The following is a 20,311-nucleotide window of genomic DNA, read 5'->3' as shown; positions in this document are numbered from 1 at the left end:
TAAATAACACCTTTTGCAGACCCTGTCAATCATTTTTGAGGCTCTAACAATCCATTTTGTATTTTCTTGGACAAACAATAGCATTCTTCAGATATTTATCAAGTAATTTCAGCTGGACGGGGTTTACATACTAATTTTTGAATGGAGCTCTTGTATTTCTCTGAAACATATGATGGAGTCTACAAATGATGGATATCCTTAAAGGCAGGGAATGGGGAAAATGTCCTGCAATTCTTTGAAACAGATGATAAGATACCTTATGAAGAACAAAAACATTTAGAGACTAATTACATCCTATTAAAATTTATTCTAGCAGAGAAAATGGTGAAGAAAACTAACCATCAGGTTGTTAAAAATTAGAGGATTTTCTTCCCTTTCTACAAGCAAACTTTCAAATTCCAAACAGTTAATTCCTTAATAATAATATTAGATCAAAGGAGAGTATGTCAAGGGGAACAGATTTAATTTCCAAGAATTTAGATAAGAAATGACACTTCTCCAGCATCACTTCTCAAGTGCTCAGATTGCTAAGGATTGGTAGGTATAAAGAAGTTAACATTATATCTTAAGGTGCCCAGTTACACTATAATTAGTGAACCCATCCTCTTTAAACTGTAATTCATTTTACTTATTTACAAAGGGGCTTACTTTGCATGTGCAGTTTCTGCAGTGGTCACCATCAACCCAAGAGTCTTGGTCTCGATAGAGCAGTCCACTCACTTGACAGGTCTTCTCACAATGGCAGTTTTCCAATTGGCTAAGTCTTGTCTCTGCATAATTTAGCTGCAAAAAAAAGTCACTGAGTGTAATTCAATTGCATTGTCCTAACAAAACTAATAGCAACAAGAAAAAAATGCACCCAAGCAGAGAGAAAGAGAAAAAAAATGCTCAGGCTCTGTTTTCTGTTTTTGTTGTATTACTATAGCTTTTAAACACAAGGTGGAATTACTCTAATGTGAAGACATATTGGCTTCCATGGTGTAATGAACACCAAATGAGACATTAAACTATATCCCAGGAGCCTCATGGATGTTCATGAAGGTGTGTACTCGAAGTTCAAGCCCACACAGGCACACTTGTAATTAATGTATTCTCAAGAACTGATTATAATGTTTACTAGAAATCTAATCAGCAACTCTAATGAACTCACATTTATCTCCCACTATCCTCTCCATGTTTTTTACACACTAACCAGAGTGTAATGCTTCATAAGCTAAGAAGTCACTGCTTCATCTCTGATGAAAAATTCTGGGGAGAAGAGGCCAAAAAAAAAAAAAGAAAAGTCATAGAAGGATCTAGTTTCTCCCCAGTTCAGTAAAACAGAATAGCTCAGGAATTTACTTTGGGGTTCAGATGAAGGTCAAGTGAGGTAGACAAATTTCCAATCAAGAATTGAATTTTATATAATAACGTTTTCTTTTTTTCTAAGCTACCCAATTACTATTAATTACAGAGTCATAGAATTTCCAATTTTAAAGAGAATATAAAGCTTGGATATACTCACAAGAAACTCCTTAGAGTAATTATCTACCCATGTTTGCACATCTCCAGTGATGAAAAACTTACTGTCTTCCAAAGAAAGCCACTTATTTTTTTGTTAATACTTGATACTTGAAATGGCTATCTGGGTTTGAGTGATGAAATCTCTCTGCCTTCTTCTTGCTTAATTCAGTCTTTCCTTATAATCCAGACATCTGAAGTTCTTCTGGTCTCAGAAGAACACATGTGTGTTCTTGACCACATTCAGCACTACCGGTTCCTGTCTAACAGCAACTCACCACATGGTTTCCATCCTCTTTCCTGACTATTTGTCATTTAGTCTATACCAAAGCACAGTGTAGGTCTGGAGGGTAGCTCAGTGGTAGAGTGCATATATGCTCTCTAACATATGTGAAGCCTGAGTTTGATTCCAAGCACCAAATAAATACATAAAAAGATTCTGAAAAAAAAAAAACTTATGACACCATTTTGATATAAGATGTGTATTGTCATATCAACATTACAGAGTAATTAAGCCAAATAGCAATATCACCTGTCTTTCCTTCCCCATATATAGACTCTCATTATCAAAAGAACAAATACCAGTTCCTAAAATCTGTCTTATAATTTTTTTTCCTTCTCAATCATACCAATGTCTCTATACCTTGAGTATTTTCCCAATAAAGCTTAGAGCAATCTTTGATCCAACAAAGTCTATTTGGGGCCAGAATTTTAGGTGTATTGGTTAAACCTGAGAAACAACTCCCACCATCTTTCTAGATTAACTGTAGTGCTACTCTGGAAATGGAATCCATGTGTAATTATAATCTATGGATTTGTCACTCATTTCATCCTCTGCCTCTTGGAATTTCTCAAGAACACCTGACCATTATCCATCTTTTGTGAGTGGTGGCAAAGGGCAGAGAAAATAACAGTATGATCCTAGACAAACACATGTACCATGGAACTAAGTTGACTCTCCTTGAAATATTAGCTTCCCATGACTCTTTCTAAAATGCATGATCTTCAAAAAATCGTCATTTAATACTTCAGCCTAATTATAGAGTTTCTAGAATCTAGAATCTGTGATAATTAAGATCTTTGGGAATTCTTTGGGAAACACAGGAAACTTCCAAGACTTTGCTGAGGTTAAGAAATCAAACCTTATATAGATCAGAGATAATAAAAAGGAAGTAACAACTTATTATTTACTATCTTTATTTCATTTCTATAAGCTCTAGTAGTTCCTACATAAGGTAATGATTAACACATGACCTAGTGTTGAACAAAAGGTAGTTGAACTAGGTCTGCGTACCTCCAAAAGTGGCTCAGAATGAGGTATCTGTTTGTGAGAGGAAGCATGCCTACATTAGTCTGAAAACTTGGAATAACTGTAGTGTCTGTATTACTCCAAGAAAGAACGTTCTTAAAGACCAGATGACCCAAAAGGCAATTCAGTATCTATACTAGTTCCCCAAAATTCTAGAATCTTGCCTAAGGTTAATATTAACAATTACCAGCACGCACTGATCCAACAATGCTGAGCTCTGCTCATCCACAAAACTCAATTCCTAAGCAAAATGTTAGTTTTACTATAACAGATTTTGTTTTCCTTCTGAACTTTGTTTTTATTTTTAATATATTTGGTCTTTTTCTGATAACATGGAAAAACCCTAATCTCCATAATAATAAGAATGTATCAGACAAATACAAAGGCAAAGGGATATTAAGGCAAAAAAGCTAATTTTTCAAAGACATTTAATATGTAATCTCGTCTTCTTTTTCCCCCTGCTAAATCCTATAACAACAATAAAGGAGAAAAACAACTCTGAATCAAAGAATGAATTACATTTTCTGACATTGGTATTAGCAAGCTGAATTTATATAAATTCATTTTCAAAAGCTATTTCTATACTACTTGTCTTATTCTCTGAGGATGCCTGCAGATCCAAAATAGAGATGGTATCAGATCTACATCTCTATTCTGTTTTATCTATGTTCATACAGTTGTTGAAGAAACCATGGGCTGAATCATTTATTCTTAACTCTACACATTCAAAGATAGACAGCAAAGGTCTTTTTCACTGTAAGAGGTCAATGGATGGATCTGAGTACATTAGTCATATAGTAGATTGCTTTTTTTCTTTCTTCCTCTGAAGTACTATCTATTTGGCATTTGCTAAAATAGAAGGGAGAGAAAAGAAAACTTCTATTTTCAAACCTTTAAGTTTAATTGGAAAATCATTATTGAGCTCCTTAAAACAATCAAATTAAATACATTAGGAGTTGAAATGCCATTCCAAGTGTTGCTTGATTTGCCTTCATGGATTTGTCAAAGATTTAAACAAAAGTAATAAAGAAATTCCCATTCTCTAATGTTTCTTCTTTCTGAGCTTGAAGGCAGAATGGGATTATTAGAGCCCAGAGAGGCTGGAGAGCAGGACCCTAGGACCCTACAAAGCCCCTGGCATAGCCAAAGAGCACTTCCTACAACATCAAGACTGACTGAGAGAACTTCAGAGCAACCAGGGAGTCACAGACTGTTATGGACCAGTAAGGTGTCAAGAGAACAATAGCAAAAAGTGGGTAGGGGGGATGCAGGTATTACTTTAGGTAACTATCCTGAACCTTCTCTGACATGAAGAGGTGTGATTTTATAAAAATGTCAAGATTTCTTAAGAAGTCTCTTATCCACTCTGGCCTCTGTCACCTGAATGTGAATGCAAACTGTTTCTATGATCTGTCCTGTCTCAAGCAAGGTCACAGTCATATTCCAGCACCTCCAACCTTAAAAGGAGAAAAGGAACATTGATCCATCCTAGGCAGACCTGTGGGTTGATATGGAATTTACAACTATTTAGTTTTGAGCTGGCTTTGGCTACCAATCCCTGTCCAGTTTGTGTGGTGGCTTTCCTCTCCAGGAGGGCTCCGGAGTTTCCACTATGACCTTAGTATGAGGACTTTCTGCTTTTCAAGACCTCTCAATACCTGGTTCAGACCAAGTTCCTAGCAGCAATTTGTAGGCTCTGCCAGGCTTTATAAAGTCCAACCACCAGGAAAGGAGTGCATTTTTTTGAACACTGCTCCCTCACGGTTGCCCTTTCTCTTTCAGTTTCACAGCTTTATAAATACAACAGCCACCACTTATTAAATATGCATTGTCCTACACCAAACTTCATTTTTCTGGTCTCATGGATTCTCTACAAAACCAGGAATAATTATCACCATTTTACAATTTATTCAGAACAAGTCCAATGACTTGTTCAAGGCTATAAATATCTAAAGAGGTGAAAGAAAGGAGACCCAGAATCAGATCAGTCTGACCTTAAAGCCCCTTCCCTATCTCTACCATGATCTATATGATCACATGTTTATCTTAATCATGGGTGCTGGGCACCGAAAACAAGCCTCCAAACCTTAGCTCCAAACCCATGAAATAAATCTTGTCACAGTCTGAGTCCAAATGGACCTGGTGCCAGAGAATTCTCTCTGAATCTTAGAACCATATTTAATTTCCAGCTTGCCTCACATGTCCTTCTCCATCTCTTTCCATCTGCCAAAAGGATAAATTATACCTTCTGCTCCCACCAAGATGATAGACTCTAGATGTCCTGAAGGACTTCACTGATTAAACCAGCTAAAATGCTGCATTCAACATATAAATAAAAACATTTTTTTTTAAATCATCACAAAGCTGACACAAAAGGAAGAAAACCACAGGGCCAAAGCAATGTGAGAGCAGGGACCCCAGGAGGCAAGTGAACACCACAGCTGATCTGTACCATGAAGGTTTCTGAAACATGGAGCCCTTGAGTTCCCACATTGATGGCTGCATTAATTGTAGGAGGACAGAATTAAAGAAAAGGGTCTGCCCAAGATGTCGGACTTAAAGGAAACTCCTATATGACAGTGGGGTCCTGACAGGTTGTACATTCACTTTTAGAGTCAACAGAAGGAAACAAGACTGCACAAAGCACCAACGATCTTTTTATTCAAACCTTGGCACTAGCTGGAATGGAAAAAAAAAGATCTTTCTTGAGAATTCCTTAAAAAGTCCTTCCCTGAAAATTCACCTGGCCTAGCCTAGGTTTGGAGACTAATTTTAAGCAGTGAGATAATATATGATGATCCTGACAGAAACATACACAATGTCAACCCAGTACTTAAAGAATGCCTTCCAATTTCCAAAAAAAGCAAGCAGTTCATAACCAAAAAAGAAGGTTAAAAGGATTTGTTCTTGTCCTTGCCTTCCTCCTTGATAAGTTGTGGTAAGTTCTACATTCATTCCCAAAAGATACCAATCTGAAAACTTTAGCTCTGATCAATGAACTGATCAAACATACCTTTCCCCTTTTCCTTTCTTTTTATTTGCTTTTTCTTCTCCTTTCATATCTTTATACTGCTGCTTGTAGCATTCTCCTCTTCCTCTCCTTTAGTCACTCCTTCTATTTTTTCATCTCTCTTTCCAGTCTTCTTTTCTCCAACCACAAACTGTCTCAACCGTTACCTAACTTTGAGGCTGTAAGTATCTAAGCTCAGGTTCCAGCTCTGCCACACACTATCTTCAGAAAAACTACCTGACCTTTCTAGACCTCAGTCTTCTTATCTGTAAAGTATACTAATAAACCAAACTTAGCCCTCAGGATTATTATGAGGATAAAAGTGGCGATGAATATAAAAAATTTAAGCATTGGAACAAATGCATAATAAATGCTCAAAAAGTTTTACCTAGCATGAGTAACTTTCTATCTTTTTCTAGATCAACAGCTGAAAAGCTAAAGCCCATGGACTAAATCTGGTCTGCCACTTATTTTTGCATAACCTGTGAGCTAAGAATAATTTTTGTATTTTTCAATGGTTGCATTTTACATTATTATAAATGATTATATTTAAATAAAAATGTATATGCATAACATCCTCAATTTTGCCTCTTAGACTGTAAAACCCAAAAGCTACAGGTTGGCCCTTTTATAGAAAAAAAGCCAATTTCTGTACTAGATTATTGTAGATTCCAAATTGTGCAGTGAAAATGGAAGTGCTCAGTTGTAGAATTATAATTCTACCCACAGTTTGGAAGGAACAGATTTACAAATCTGCCATAGTGCTAGGGGAGGGGATTTAGAAGGTGGATTAAACCATTTTCTGTTTGCAGTTTCCCACAATTAAATATCTTCTGCCTCACAAATATCCATTTTACATAATAGTGTTTTGAAGGGAGAGCTCACTGTGGCTCTTAGACAATGGACACCCAAAAAAGAGAAAAGTGACATTCCCTGAAAGGAAAGAAAAGGGCATCCTCACATCCAGAGAGTGGAGAACCACAACCACCTGAGACTGAGTGGCATATTTCTTGCTCCAAAAATGTGGTAGCATACTAAAATATAATTAACAGTATTGAGATCAAGCTGCTCCAGGCAATATGAAGTAAAAGCCTCTTTATTCCACAGGCTGGGATGGCAAATAATTGCCCAGGTTTCACATTTCCACTGTATCTGAAGTGAAAAGCTAGCGCTCAGGGTCTCAAGCCTCAGCCTCAATCTTTCTCTTCACAAAAGTGTTCCTTCTCTCCCCTCCAGACAAAAGAGGACTTGGCCACCCAAAAATCTAGTTTGAAATAGAAACACTGCCTTTAGTGGTACAATCTATGGGCCCAAAATAGAGCCCTATCTCCTCATCACTTATCTACCCACCAAGTTTTTCCCACCTGCCATGGCTGCAGGTGGAATGAGATTGATGTATCGTTTTCACTGTTACAAAAATTCTTCCTTTTGCAGAGTAATATCCCTTAGGTCCAACCTAATTCCTTCTTTGCCCACGGCTAGAATGCATGTCCACGACTAATGGGTATCATAACAACAGTGTTAACCATTTTCCATTTTTTCAGTGCCTTTCTCCACAAGTCTTTTCATTATGAACCTACACTTTATGAATACATATTAAAGTCCCTAATTATTTACATTTTGGCTCTGCCACTTAACATGAATATCTCTGGGGTAGGAATCATGTATTGTTCATCATTGCCTCTTTGTGCCTAACACAACACATGGAAAACAGCACAGGTCCTCACAAGAAGCTTGTTGCACGAATGATGAAGAGGAGGAAAAGAGGCAGAATTATAAAACTGAAGGTATGGAAAGGCAATTTTTGCCTCCTTTCCTATTTAACTCAAGACCAGTCCTAAAACAAATCATATATTAAAAACCTGATATAATGCCTTCCTGTGACAGTAATCTATCCCTAACAATAGCTATTTTGCCCCTTCTGATTATTGGCAATTATTCTTACATCCAAAATGCATTAGCTTATAAGCAGCAGTGGCTCTGGCCATATATCATCTCACAGTGTTACTAGCTTAATAGCCAGTGGGCAAATTCCTTTCCACTACCAGGGAATCTACAGTGATACACAAGGCCTCTTACTTCCAGGCATTTTTCAAGAAAAACATTTTGATATAGCCTTCCACAAGATCTAAATGGTTATGCTTACTATGGGTGGTACTATTTCAAGTAAGAATAAAACATGTTTGTAGTGACATATTGCAGATGCCAAGACTAAAAATGTTTCCATTGTAACATATCACTCTAAATTCCAGATAGGACAGAGAAAGAAATGAAACATCACAAGTGAAATTTAGATACCTACTTTTGCAGTCATCTTGGCCAAAAGCTCTTGTAAATCCATTATTCCTTGTACCAGGCTTAAGAAATCACTGCAGGTTGGGCAAGCTCAATAAAGAAAATATAAAATATATATTGATTATGTGCTAATATGAAAAAGAAAAGTTTTAAATAGTTTTGACTGTAGAAAGGCTTTTCCTTTTTGTTTAAAATTTTAGTAAAATCACAGAGGATGTCAAGTATGGGTTTTTTTCCCTTTTTAATAAGAAAAAATAAACAGTAAAACAAAGACTGTTAACTGAAAAGAAAGACAACTTGACATTTTTATTACCAGGTGACAGAAAAAATGTAAAATATAAAAGAGGAAAAAGTAGCTCATATCCCAGTCAGTATCTTAAAAAGTAGTTTTATAATATGTATAAATATATATATATAATTAAATATATCTTTTTGTTCCAACATACGTAACCTATTAATGTCCCGCTTACTTGCCTTCAAATTTAAATTTTGTGAAAAACTAGTCTTTTGTAAAACTGAAAAGCACAGAAGTGTATATTACAGATAATTCTCTTTCACCACCCCCAACACCCAGAAAGTCAACAGTGTAAACAGTTTGTGTGTACCCCAGATGTGTTTCTCTGATACTACAAACAAGTTATATACAACTTAAAATTCGCAAATGCTTTAAGTTGCTACTTACTGCGATTTAGGTTTGGACACTGTGTTATATATCCATTTGGCATAAAGATGATTTTCCCATCTTGGATGATCCCCTTGACAAAGAAGAAACAAGTAGTAATCAAGATTAAAGTCACTAGTTCAAGTGGCCCTATGCAGTCAGTCCCATAGCCATACAAGTCAGATTTTTCATTCAAAAAGTGACTTGGCCTTTGTCCATACTATAATACTCAAATCACCCTCTTCTAGAACTCTTGAGAAGTACATTCATCTTTGAAAGCCACAATTAGTTACCACTGGTTAATGTCAATGAGATCACAGCACCAAGGTTCCATCAGCAAGTGTTTTTAAAGTACCAAACGAAAAAAGCATTGATGCAATAAAAAATTTTCTTCAATGTTCTAATCATACTGGAACATTAAATATTGCTGATTTTACAGGACTCATTTTTAAAAGTGAGAAGAAAGAGGTAATAGATTAAAAGGTTTCTACTGATTCATTTGTCAAGGAAATAAAATTAGACATTGGGAAAATTCTATTATGATCTTTACTCCTGAGTTAGAAACAGTGAGTCTTTGCTGGTGAGTCTTAGACTTACTGAACATCTGTGAGAAAGAGCGGGTATTTAGTCTGGGAGAATACACCAAGTTTGAGAAAGTCATCAAGGATAGTATCTCTCTGTGAAAATATTGACTTGGCATTTGGATTTTTTTCAAGTTAAATTTAAGATTCTGTGTTTAGGGTACTTTTTTAAAGTTTTTTTTCAGATTTGATGGAAGAGATATTACAGAACAGATGGAAGATGTGGAAGCTGGTTGAGAATATTGAGCTTAGTCTATAAATAAAATATAGGCTTAAGATAGTGCTACAAGTCTTTCAAAGGGAGTAACATTTAACATTAATGTGCTCATCTAAACAGCAGAAGGCAATCAGCAAATGCTGCTTTCTGCTTATTATCTCAAGATAAAATCTGAACTGGAAATATTAAAAGAAATAACAGGATCACAGCACCTCTTCAGCAGAACTATATACATTTATTAACCTCTTTTTCTTCAAGGATGACACAGAGGTTATGATTATGAGAAGAGACTTCTTCCCCTAACCACTGCTCTTTCAATATTGATTCATAATCTCTTACAGGATATCAGGGAACAATTAGCAGAGTACAATCTAAGTGAATCACCTTTTCTCTGGGACAAGGCTGCTCGGTTTTTCAAAGCAGATTAATTCCTCCAAGAGGTTAGTACACCTTCCAAGTACATTTGGAACTTAGAAAAAATATATGATTAGAAGTCAGGGATCTGGGTTCAAATTCTGGAACTGACTATAGTTTACTGGGTAGACTGAGACAATTAGTCAACCACCATCTCTGAGCCTCAATTATCTCATCTGGATAAGAAGTGTTTGGACAATGCTAGCAGAAAGCACCTGCACAACCCCAGTACAGCAAAAAAGGAAGAAAGGAAGAAGAAGGAGGAGGAGGCAGAGGAGGAGGAAGATGAAGAAGAAGAAGAATTATTGGATTAAAAGAAGCTAATGATCATGATCCTTCCAACACTCAAGTTCTGGATCAATTGAACAGGTCTCTGAGCTAATATTGGCAAATTTTAGTTCTCTGTGCCTGCATTACCTCTCATTTAGTGTGTGTGTGTGTGTGTGTGTGTGTGTGTGTATAGATATATACTGATTTTCATTAAAGAACAGACGATCATAGAAAACTGAGTATCATATTAGAAAACATCTGTCTAATCAGATTGATTTTGGATTAAAGTAACCAACCATCCTGGTTTGCCCAGGACTTAGGGACTTTGTAGAACATGGAGAATTTCAGTGCTAAAACCAAAAGACTTCCAGGAAAATCAGAACATCTGGTTACCCTGGGTGACACAGAGGTGATAAAAACAGATGCACTAGGAAAAGATTGGGTCTAGATATTTCCCGTTCATCAGAGGATACTAAATCATTCTTATTTTTATCACCCACAGAAAAAGGGTACTCAGAGATCTCTATTACATTTGTCATGATATTAATTACCTTTCAAAAAAATTGGATAATCACTTTAAAAAGATACTCTGTCCCACTCATCTGACAGCAAGAGAATATAGGACATGGCAGTTTCCTTGTCTTTTTTTTTTATAATTTTAAGCATATATTAATTGTACAGGAGGTTTCATTGCAACATTTATACAATCGATTTTAAAGATTCACCCCCACCATCATTCTCCCTTATCTCCCCCTCCCACTTATTAGAACAATTTCAACAGGTTTCATTGTTCTTTTTTTATAAATGCATATAATGTACATTGACTATATTGGCTCTCCTTCACGCTCTCCATTTACCCTCCCTCATCCCACTGGTACCCACCCTTTGGACAGGACCTATTTTACATTTCTTTCTTTAAGTGTATTGTGAGGGTTTTTTTGTTTAGTTTAGTTTTCCTTTTTATTATCATATATTATTGCTGTACATGGGTACATTGTGACATTTACAAGAATTCTTACAATATATCATAGTTGAATTCACCACCTCCATCATTCTCCTTGATCTCACTCTCCCCCATTCCTGGAATAGTTTCAATAAGTCTCATTTTCCATTTTCATAGATGAGTACATAATATTTCTACTACATTCTCCCTCCTACAACCTTTCTTTATATCCTCCCCTCTCCCACTAGAACCAACCTCCAGACAAGACCTGTTTTACCTTCCTGTTTTCTGTTTTTGAAAAACTACATTTTGGTTTGTTTAAGATAGCTGTACAGGGAGTTTCATTGTGTCATTTCCATGTATATATGTATTATAACCTGAATTGATTCAGTCCCTCTATTCTCTTTTCTACCTTAGTCCCCTTCTTATAGTGATTTCAACAGGTTTAAAAATTCTATATTCATTCTTGTACAGAAAGTACATCAACCATATTTACCTTCTTAACATCATTTATCTTCCCTCTCCTGTTGATGACCTCCTGTAAGTGTGATCTGTTTTTCATAATATTGCTTGTATTTATATTAGGTCTATATTCCACACATGAGAGAAAACATGTGGCCTTTGTCTTTCTGAGCCTGGCTTACTTCACTTAACATGATGTCCTCCAATTGTATCCATTTACCTTCAAATCACATGGTTTCATTCTTCCTTGCTTTTCTAATTGAGATACATGATAAATGACAAATTGGATTCCCATACCTTTCCTCTACTGTCTTTCCACTTAATCTCTGGCACATGTGTGTATGTCTTACACAGATCATTAGGTAAAGGTCAATGATGTTGACTTAAAAAAAGAGCTGACAGGTTCCCAATGCTCATTAACACAAAAACCCAAGGCATTGGTACTTTTTCTGAGGAAAGGTCATGAAGAATAGCCCAAATACAGGCACAAAAACTTGTTCTTGCCAAATAAATCAAGATGGAATGTTAATTTGATGCTGAATGGATACAATTCAATGCTGGATTAAAAGAAAGATGACAATACCATACAAATACCAATTGTAACCCAAGGAAGTCCAAACGTAGATGTGTGTGCCCGTAACCACGTGTGTGTCTGTTTCCCAGCACCTTCCCCAGAACAAGAACCAGAAAGTCTTGCATTGAATAACCATGTGAATCATTTAATGACTGGACATTTGCTAACAAAAGAAGCATTGCTAAACTATAAAAAGGAGTTTGTAAAATATGAAATTACAAAGTAGCTCTCATAGCTTTATTCCTCTCCCAAAAATTATCTATGAGGATTTCCATAGATGAAAATGTTCCTTCTGGCACTGTAACTTTTCCCAAAGGAAGTAAGAGATAAAAAGAGAATTCTTATTATTTCTCTCATTTAACTTTAAATGTATTTATACTTAACTGAAATTGCAACCTAGCTGGGCCTGTATTAACTGACCTCATTTTATCTCACTTTTTCAGACCTATGCTTTACTTCATATCATTCGGCTTGGCAGTATTTCTTCAAGTTCCTTAGTTCTGAAACACCTTGAGTATTTTTAACATTCAGATTCCTGGGCCAATCCCATAAGACTCTGTTTCAGTAGTGTTCAAATGACCCTAGGAATATGTCATTGTAAAAGCTGTCCCAGATGATTCTGATGAAAGGTCAAAGATCTCACCTTGAAAACCCTCCTCTATTGTCAATCATTGGCTTCTTTCAGAACAAGAGGTTTTACTCACTAAAAATACCCAGTGTTTAAAATAACACCCAATGCCAACATATGAGCAAAGTAAAATCTTAGTGATTTACAATACAATGGAAATTAACAGAATTACTTGATAATAAACACTATGTGGACAAAACTCATATTCTTTCTTCTCAGTATCCCCTGTTCTTCCTATTGTAGTAGAGTTCATAAGCACAGTAAATATTTTAAAAACATCAAATTCTCCAAAACTATGAAATATACAATATTGAATCACATAATTTTGGGAGCTGTTAAGATCAGATAGGGCATTAGCTTTTAACCTAAAAGGTACATAACAGAATTTTCAAAAAAGTTGGGAGAGGACAGTCAAGTATATTTTGGGAAAGCTTCTGAGGTGATTTTGGTACTCCCAATGAGTACTGGTTTAGGTCAGATCATAGGTCCATTTGATCCATGAGAAACTTAAGGCTCTGATACTTTGAGTACCTTTCCTAAAGAAAAGGACACTTGATCCCAAACCATACACAGAGGTCTACTAACTCCAACACCAGTGCCAGCTATTACAATATGTTGTAGGTTAAAATGTATCATTTAAGGGAGTTCCATAGTTGCATGCCCTAACAAGATATTGCTGCAAAGAGACCCATTATCAAAATAAGGTTTTATTTCAATTGCAATAATGGTACTAATCAAATATGTATAACAAATTATTTGCATTCAATGATAACAGTTTGCTAAAACAGTTTTTCAGTGCTGAAAAACAGAGATGTTTTTAAGATAGCCCACTATTCTTCCCCGTAATCTTATTTACACTGTTAATTTGCTAAACAATTCATTTTCTCACTATTAGTGCAGCACTAAACCTCAGCAGATCTGAAAAATCTAAATGAATCCCTAAAGTGCAGAGTCCAAATTAATAGGCTTTTACTGTCAGTAAAAATGGGAAGGGAAAAAATGGACACTTTTTTCCTTTTGTTTATTTTACCAGTTGCCTCCCTCTACCTCTGCAGTCAGCTCACCATGTACTGAAAAATAAATTTGTACCAGATAGGCTGTGCATTATGGGTTGTACATTAGTGTTTGAGAAATTAATACCCATTATTTCCATTATTCCTAGAAAATTTCTCATCTGTAATAAGAAATATAGGAAGATGTAATAAAAAAAATCAGGAAATTATGCCATTAGAACCCTCTTAGGTATGGAATAACTAAGATTAGGCAAGCCCTCCTAAGCCCTAAGAGCTTTCTGATGCCATACAAATGGAAACTGCTTTATCATCTAACAAATGCTAATTCTTTTTTAACGCTCTTATTTCCCTGCAGATCTCTGTTTACATTGAAGAAAATGGTTCTATTTTTTGTATGCTGAAACACCGAAACAAATTGCTTTGAAAGGGAAAGGGAAAGGGGGTGGGAGAGTTTCCTGCCAGGCATGTAAATAAATGGATGAAGATGTGTTCTGTTTATAAACTGGCAGGGACCCAAGCTTTGGCAACAGGCTAACAAAAAGTAACACTTGGGAAACTCAGGAGGAGGGTTTTCAAAATGCAACCAATCATCTATTTCTGCCCTGAAGACAGTTAATAAAATATTCCAGCTTGCATAAAACCCAAGAAAGACACTTGTCGACTTTCATTATGATCAATAAAAATTGTCAGCTCATTAGCATATCATTAGCTGTCCTGCTGTTTCCAAAGTTTTAATGCACAGAAATATTAATCTACAAATGTATACAATTTCCTAGTTCTGTGACTTTGACTTTCTGCATGAAAAGAAAAATGGGAATTAAGGGTGAGAAGAATCCAATATTGCTTCATTTTCTATGTGTCTATAAACATATGTTTACCATCTGTGGAATTATGGGAAGCAGCTGAGGTAAAAAGCAACAGCTGTGGCATTAAAAAAGAAAAAGTTGAAATCAATTTTACTTCTCAGTGGCAGCTCAGTTATTAAAAGAAACATTGATGTCCACCTAAGGGAAGGTCTTAGACCCAATTCACCAGACCAGGATAGTAAAAGAAACAGAGGTAGAGACACGGAGAGCAAAGAAAAGCTTTGGATGGGAATTCTTCCTGAGACCTCAATATTCAGAAAGTGTGAGAACAACTCAACCTGTAAAGCATCCCATAACTCACTGTGGTTCACCTAGGCTTATTCTTTTTTTTTTTTTTAACACTCTTAAATAGCAACAATATCAGCATCAAAGGGAAACTGAGTGGATAGTCAACCATCTTGATAATGAAAAATCTATGATGATCAGGAGATTCAGAAATGCCTATCACTACTGTCCAGCTGTTTTCTCAAATGGATGCTATTCTGAAGCAAAGCAATCTCCTGCTTGTGTTCTGTGCCTCACACAGGAATTATCTAATGGTGGAGGTTTATGTGCCAGGCATAGTGATTTCACCCTGTGCTCCTTAATCAAGCTGTACTTTATTGCCCTATCCATAAGGATCCACCAGGCCCAGAAGTTAGGTTTGACAAGTGAAAAGCTTTTGCTTTTACTTTGTCTATGAAGCAACATAATATTTTTAAACAGAGGGTAGTCATTTTAACCTGAAAACACATCATAAACATTTTTAATCCTAGAACAATAAAGCAGGTGTGGTTCTTGGACCCAGGAAGCAGGCAGGGTCTACAGGATAAATATGAAAAGCCTAAAGATGTGCTGACTCTCACCTGCAAAGTCGCTGTCTCTTTTTCAGGGAATATTTTGCATCATTTAATCAAACAAGAAGTAATTTTTATAATGAGACACTAACATACTTCCCCTATCTCAGCCATCTTGCCTCACCAAAGGATAGCCAGAAGTACTGTCTGGCAACCAGGATTCTAAAGAGAAACGAGTCTTTGAGATAGATTAGAGGGACCCACAATTTCCTGTGATCCTGAGGCAGGAGTTAAGTATCATCAGAGCATTATTAAATATTGTTAAAGCACTGTTAATATTAATAATAAGCCTTTATTGGATACACCCCTTTTAGTGTTTATTTTCCCTAGCTAAGATGCTGGGGGCTAGTATGATCTAACTCCCTAATTGATAGGTATTAGACCCTTCTCTGATACCCTGACTGCCTTGAGCACAGGACAGTCAGTCAAGCAGTCAGCCAGACAGACCTATGCCAACACCAGCTGCTTTGAACACTCCACAGATGCCTTGGGGAAGCTACATGGCAATAACAGCAGCTTGCTGTTCAAGCACAACTCTACTCCTGAAGGCACTGTCCCAGCCATGACTGTTCCAAACAGGTTGCACTGGATTTTTTGCCACACAAGCCTTGGTGAACTCTAGATGATCTTACACCCTTTTCTAATCAGTTTAGAAGGGGAGCACTTCCCTTAGTAGCCCAGCAGGTCTGTGACGGGTGCAAACACAGTTTTTAATTTGCATGAAAGATGCTGTGGTTGGTCAAAATCCAGCCCTTCATTTTCATGTCAGATTTTGTGATGATTGGTGCACACACATTTCTTTTTTTTTTTCCTTTTTCTTTTATTATTCATATGTGGATACAAGGCTTGGTTCATTTCTCCCCCCTGCCCCCACCCCCTCCCTTACCACCCACTCTGCCCCCTCCCCCACCCCCCCAATACCCAGCAGAAACTATTTTGCCCTGATTTCTAATTTTGTTGTAGAGAGAGTATAAGCAATAATAGGAAGGAACAAGGGTTTTTGCTGGTTGAGATAAGGATAGCTATACAGGGCATTGACTCACATTGATTTCCTGTGCGTGGGTATTACCTTCTAGGTTAATTCTTCTTGAACTAACCTTTTCTCTAGTACCTGTTCCCCTTTTCCTATTGGCCTCAGTTGCTTTAAGGTATCTGCTTTAGTTTCTCTGCGTTAAGGGCAACAAATGCTAGCTAGTTTTTTAGGTGTCTTACCTATCCTCACCCCTCCCTTGTGTGCTCTCGCTTTTATCATGTGCTCATAGTCCAATCCCCTTGTTGTGTTTGCCCTTGATCTAATGTCCACATATGAGGGAGAACATACGATTTTTGGTCTTTTGGGCCAGGCTAACCTAACACACATTTCTTAATTTGTATGGAAGACTGCTGTGATTGGTGCAGACACTCTGGCCAAACCCCTTTCTGACTATATAAGCAAGCCAGTTGGCTCCATTCGTGAGTCAGTCAGGAGATACCCTCCCATGCTATTCCCTGATATTGCAACATTAGAACCAATAAAAGTGTTCTTTTTTTCCCTACTTTTCATCTTTATCATTAGTAGAGCAGACTGAGCTGGTAACACAAACAGAGGATGGCAGAAGCAGCAGTGGAGCTACAATGACAGCAGAGGCAGGTGTCAGCAGCCCCAGAGTTACCAACAGCAGTGGAAGCAGCAGTGGCGGTCACAATTCCCACAGTGGCAGTAGTGATGAGAGGGCAGTTAAAGAGTTCCAGAAAGTGTCCAGGGCAAAATAATGGGGACAAAATGTGACAAAGTTAACAAGGATTGTGAAAATAGGCCTGTGTACTCAAGGGCCTAGACTGGAAGAGCCATGATTCTTATCTGGGTAGAGAAAAGGTACTCCAACCAGCTGACTGACAACATTTTGAATGCTTCCCCATGAGCAACCTTCTAAACAGACATTCAGTCAGGCTATCCCTACTAAAAAGCAAGGAAAAACCACATTGCTCCCTAAGGAGATGGGTTATGTGGAATTATCCCCTTCTGGTGTTTCCCATTGGGACCACCTATCCCTTTGGGCTGTAAATCTAGAAAAGACAATAGGTGCCTCCTTCAAGGCACAAAGTAGAGTTACGTGAATGACACAAGGAGTGAATCTCCACAGCCAATACAGTAGTATCCGTGACACCTGGTAAACCCTTAGAAAAGATTTGTTGAATGAATGGTCAAAGACTTTGAAATAAAAAAGATGTAGGCTTAAATCCCTTCTCCATCATTTACAGGCCATGTGAAGTTGGCAAGTCTTTTAATCTCTTTAATCTCATTGACTGACCTATACAGAGGAATAATAATTGACCCCTCATTAGGACTCTCTGAAGGTGAAATGTAATTAACTTAGCTAATATATGTAGGGCCAAAGTATGGAACATAGGAAGGATTCAATAGTTGTATTTCTCTCCTCCACAACCCATAACCCACTTCTACTACAAAATAACTATCCAACTCTCTGAAAAACCTTGCCTTTATCTACAGAGAAAATACACTTTGAACTGAATAGATGATACAACTGTTCTTTTTCTTAGTCTCATCCTCTCAACCAAAACAGAAGTCCCTAAGGGGCAGGAAAAGTACCTATGATTTCTACATCGTGAAGCACAGAGGGAGTATAAACTGGATGCAAAAAGGAGAGATGTACATTGTTAACTTACTTACATGCCAGGTGCTTTTAGTACACATGCTTATGTAATCTACATTACCTCCATAAGTGACAGCTTCGCAACTTTTCAAATAAAATGACTAAGTCATAGCTTGTCCATCCATCCATTTTAAGACTACAGAAGGTTTCCTCTTTCTGTTCAACTAATGATTTCTCAGCTTTTCCATGGTGCTAAAGCAATACATGTTCTATAGAAACTGTACTTCAAATCTGAATTTGGATCTTTTCCCAGGCTATTGATACTTGGTCTAACAATGTGAAAATGTCAGAATCAAAATGGACTCACTTACACCCAGCTCTAACAAAATGGAGTTGGTGGACCGTGGATGGGAGTATTCATGTATATTTACCTGATAATAAGAACTATTACTAAAGACTGCCAAAATTATAAGTTTGAACAAAGCCTACCACAACCTAGAACCAAAAAATACTTCCTCAAGGACATCTACCCAGAAGTTGCTGTTCAATGTTGGACCGATACCACACATGTAATTGATCTTGTAGCCAAGAATAATTGTTTCAAAGCAGTCCATGTAATATTTTTCATTTTACCTTTTTAAAACCCTTCTTTTCTTTTGTCTCCCTGGGTATGCACATGGCCTGCCACAATGTGCATATCCCAGATTCTAGTCTGTTATTCATGAATAACATCACGAGCTGGGTTCTCTGCCTCTCATTTTACTTGACAATATTCATTCATAATCATAGACAGCAACAGTGAGTCTCAACTCACAGTCAGTCACATGATTACAGGGGAAACTGTACTGTGTTGCTAAACTCTGATGTTCAGTAGGTAAAGTACACTAAATGTATTTTTAAACTTAAGATATTTTCAACTTATTACAGGTTTTTTGGGACATTACACTGTCAGAAGTCAAAAACAGCTGTATATTATCTGCCAGTTATGAACCTGATACTCTTCTAAGCACTTACTGAATAAAATAGAGAAAGTTCTGACCCTGGTGAAGTTTACAATCTGGAATGAGAAAACAATAATAAACACCCATGCTGGGGGAGCAGGGGAGGAAGGGGAAAGTGGCCCAAACAATGTATACTCATGAGTAAATGTAAAAACAATTTAAAAAGATAAGTAATTTAGGATAAAAACACACCCATGTGAAGTATACTTAGGAACAGTTCCACAATTTGCTGACTCCCTTGTCCAAAAATTACTAAAACTTGAAGATGGCAACAACAGGCCAGCAAACCAATCATGGAATCTAAAGTGCAGCTCCCTTCAGGACTGTCAGGTGCATTATTCACAAAGAGTATACTTTCAAACTCGTGAGTGTGATGAAGAAAATAGAGATGTTTCAGTGAAAAAGTATGTGATAGAATGATTACAGATTCAATCTTTTCCCTATACCCACATACCTTAAACTGATTTTGTAAACCTTTATATCAAGAGAAGTCTAGGGCTAGGGACTAGTCTCAAGAGTTAGGGCACCTGCCTAGCAAATGAAAAGCCCTAAGTTCAAACCCAGTACTGCCAAAAATAAATGAATAAATAAATAAGAGGAAGAATCTATTTCTATACCTTTGAATCTGGGGATGGACATGCTTTGACCATAGAACATGACTGATGTACTAGTTCTAAGCCTAGGCCACAAGAACCTTACAGGCATCTATTCTCTCCCCTGAAACATTGCCAAGCACCATGGGAACAAGCCCAAGCCAGCCTGCTGGATAATGAGAGATATATGGTCCAGTCACTGCCCCAGCCAACAGTGAACCACCACATGACTGAAATTATCCCAGATACGTCAACCCACAGTCAAGTCTACCAGTCCACTGTAGGCATTCATGTATATCTGGAGGGGATCAACCAAGATTGGTTCTTAACACAATCTTCCAGCTTACCTGTGACCTAAATCATTTAAGACCCAGAGATGTGATGGTTTCTATTGGATAACATACGTAAGAGCAAAGTATCTGAAAAGATAAGGCAGTCCAGATGGTCCAGGAAAACATTAGTTAAGCCATGATTTGAAGGACTAAGAAAATAAGAAGAGACAATATTAGAAGACAATATTGTAAATGAATGAAAATGGTTCTGA

General features: G+C 37.0%; 1 protein-coding gene across 4 annotated transcripts in view; it reads right to left on the bottom strand.

Moving 5' to 3' along the window:
* The window catches only part of Nell1 (neural EGFL like 1), an 828,356-nt gene that overhangs the window by 599,628 nt on the left and 208,417 nt on the right, over positions 1-20,311 (bottom strand). For all 4 annotated transcript variants that reach the window (XM_074042879.1, XM_074042893.1, XM_074042884.1 and 1 more), the window contains exons 6-8: positions 8,797-8,869; positions 8,122-8,204; positions 649-783 (exon numbers count right to left, since the gene is read on the bottom strand). In XM_074042879.1, coding sequence (XP_073898980.1) covers positions 649-783; positions 8,122-8,204; positions 8,797-8,869 — 291 coding nt within the window. The remainder of the gene's footprint in view (positions 1-648; positions 784-8,121; positions 8,205-8,796; positions 8,870-20,311) is intronic.

The sequence above is a fragment of the Castor canadensis genome, chromosome 1 (genome assembly GCF_047511655.1).
Source record: "Castor canadensis chromosome 1, mCasCan1.hap1v2, whole genome shotgun sequence".
In the NCBI taxonomy this organism is placed as follows: domain Eukaryota; kingdom Metazoa; phylum Chordata; class Mammalia; order Rodentia; family Castoridae; genus Castor; species Castor canadensis.
Note: the sequence above shows the minus strand (reverse complement) of the source record. Positions and strands in the feature narration are given on the sequence as shown.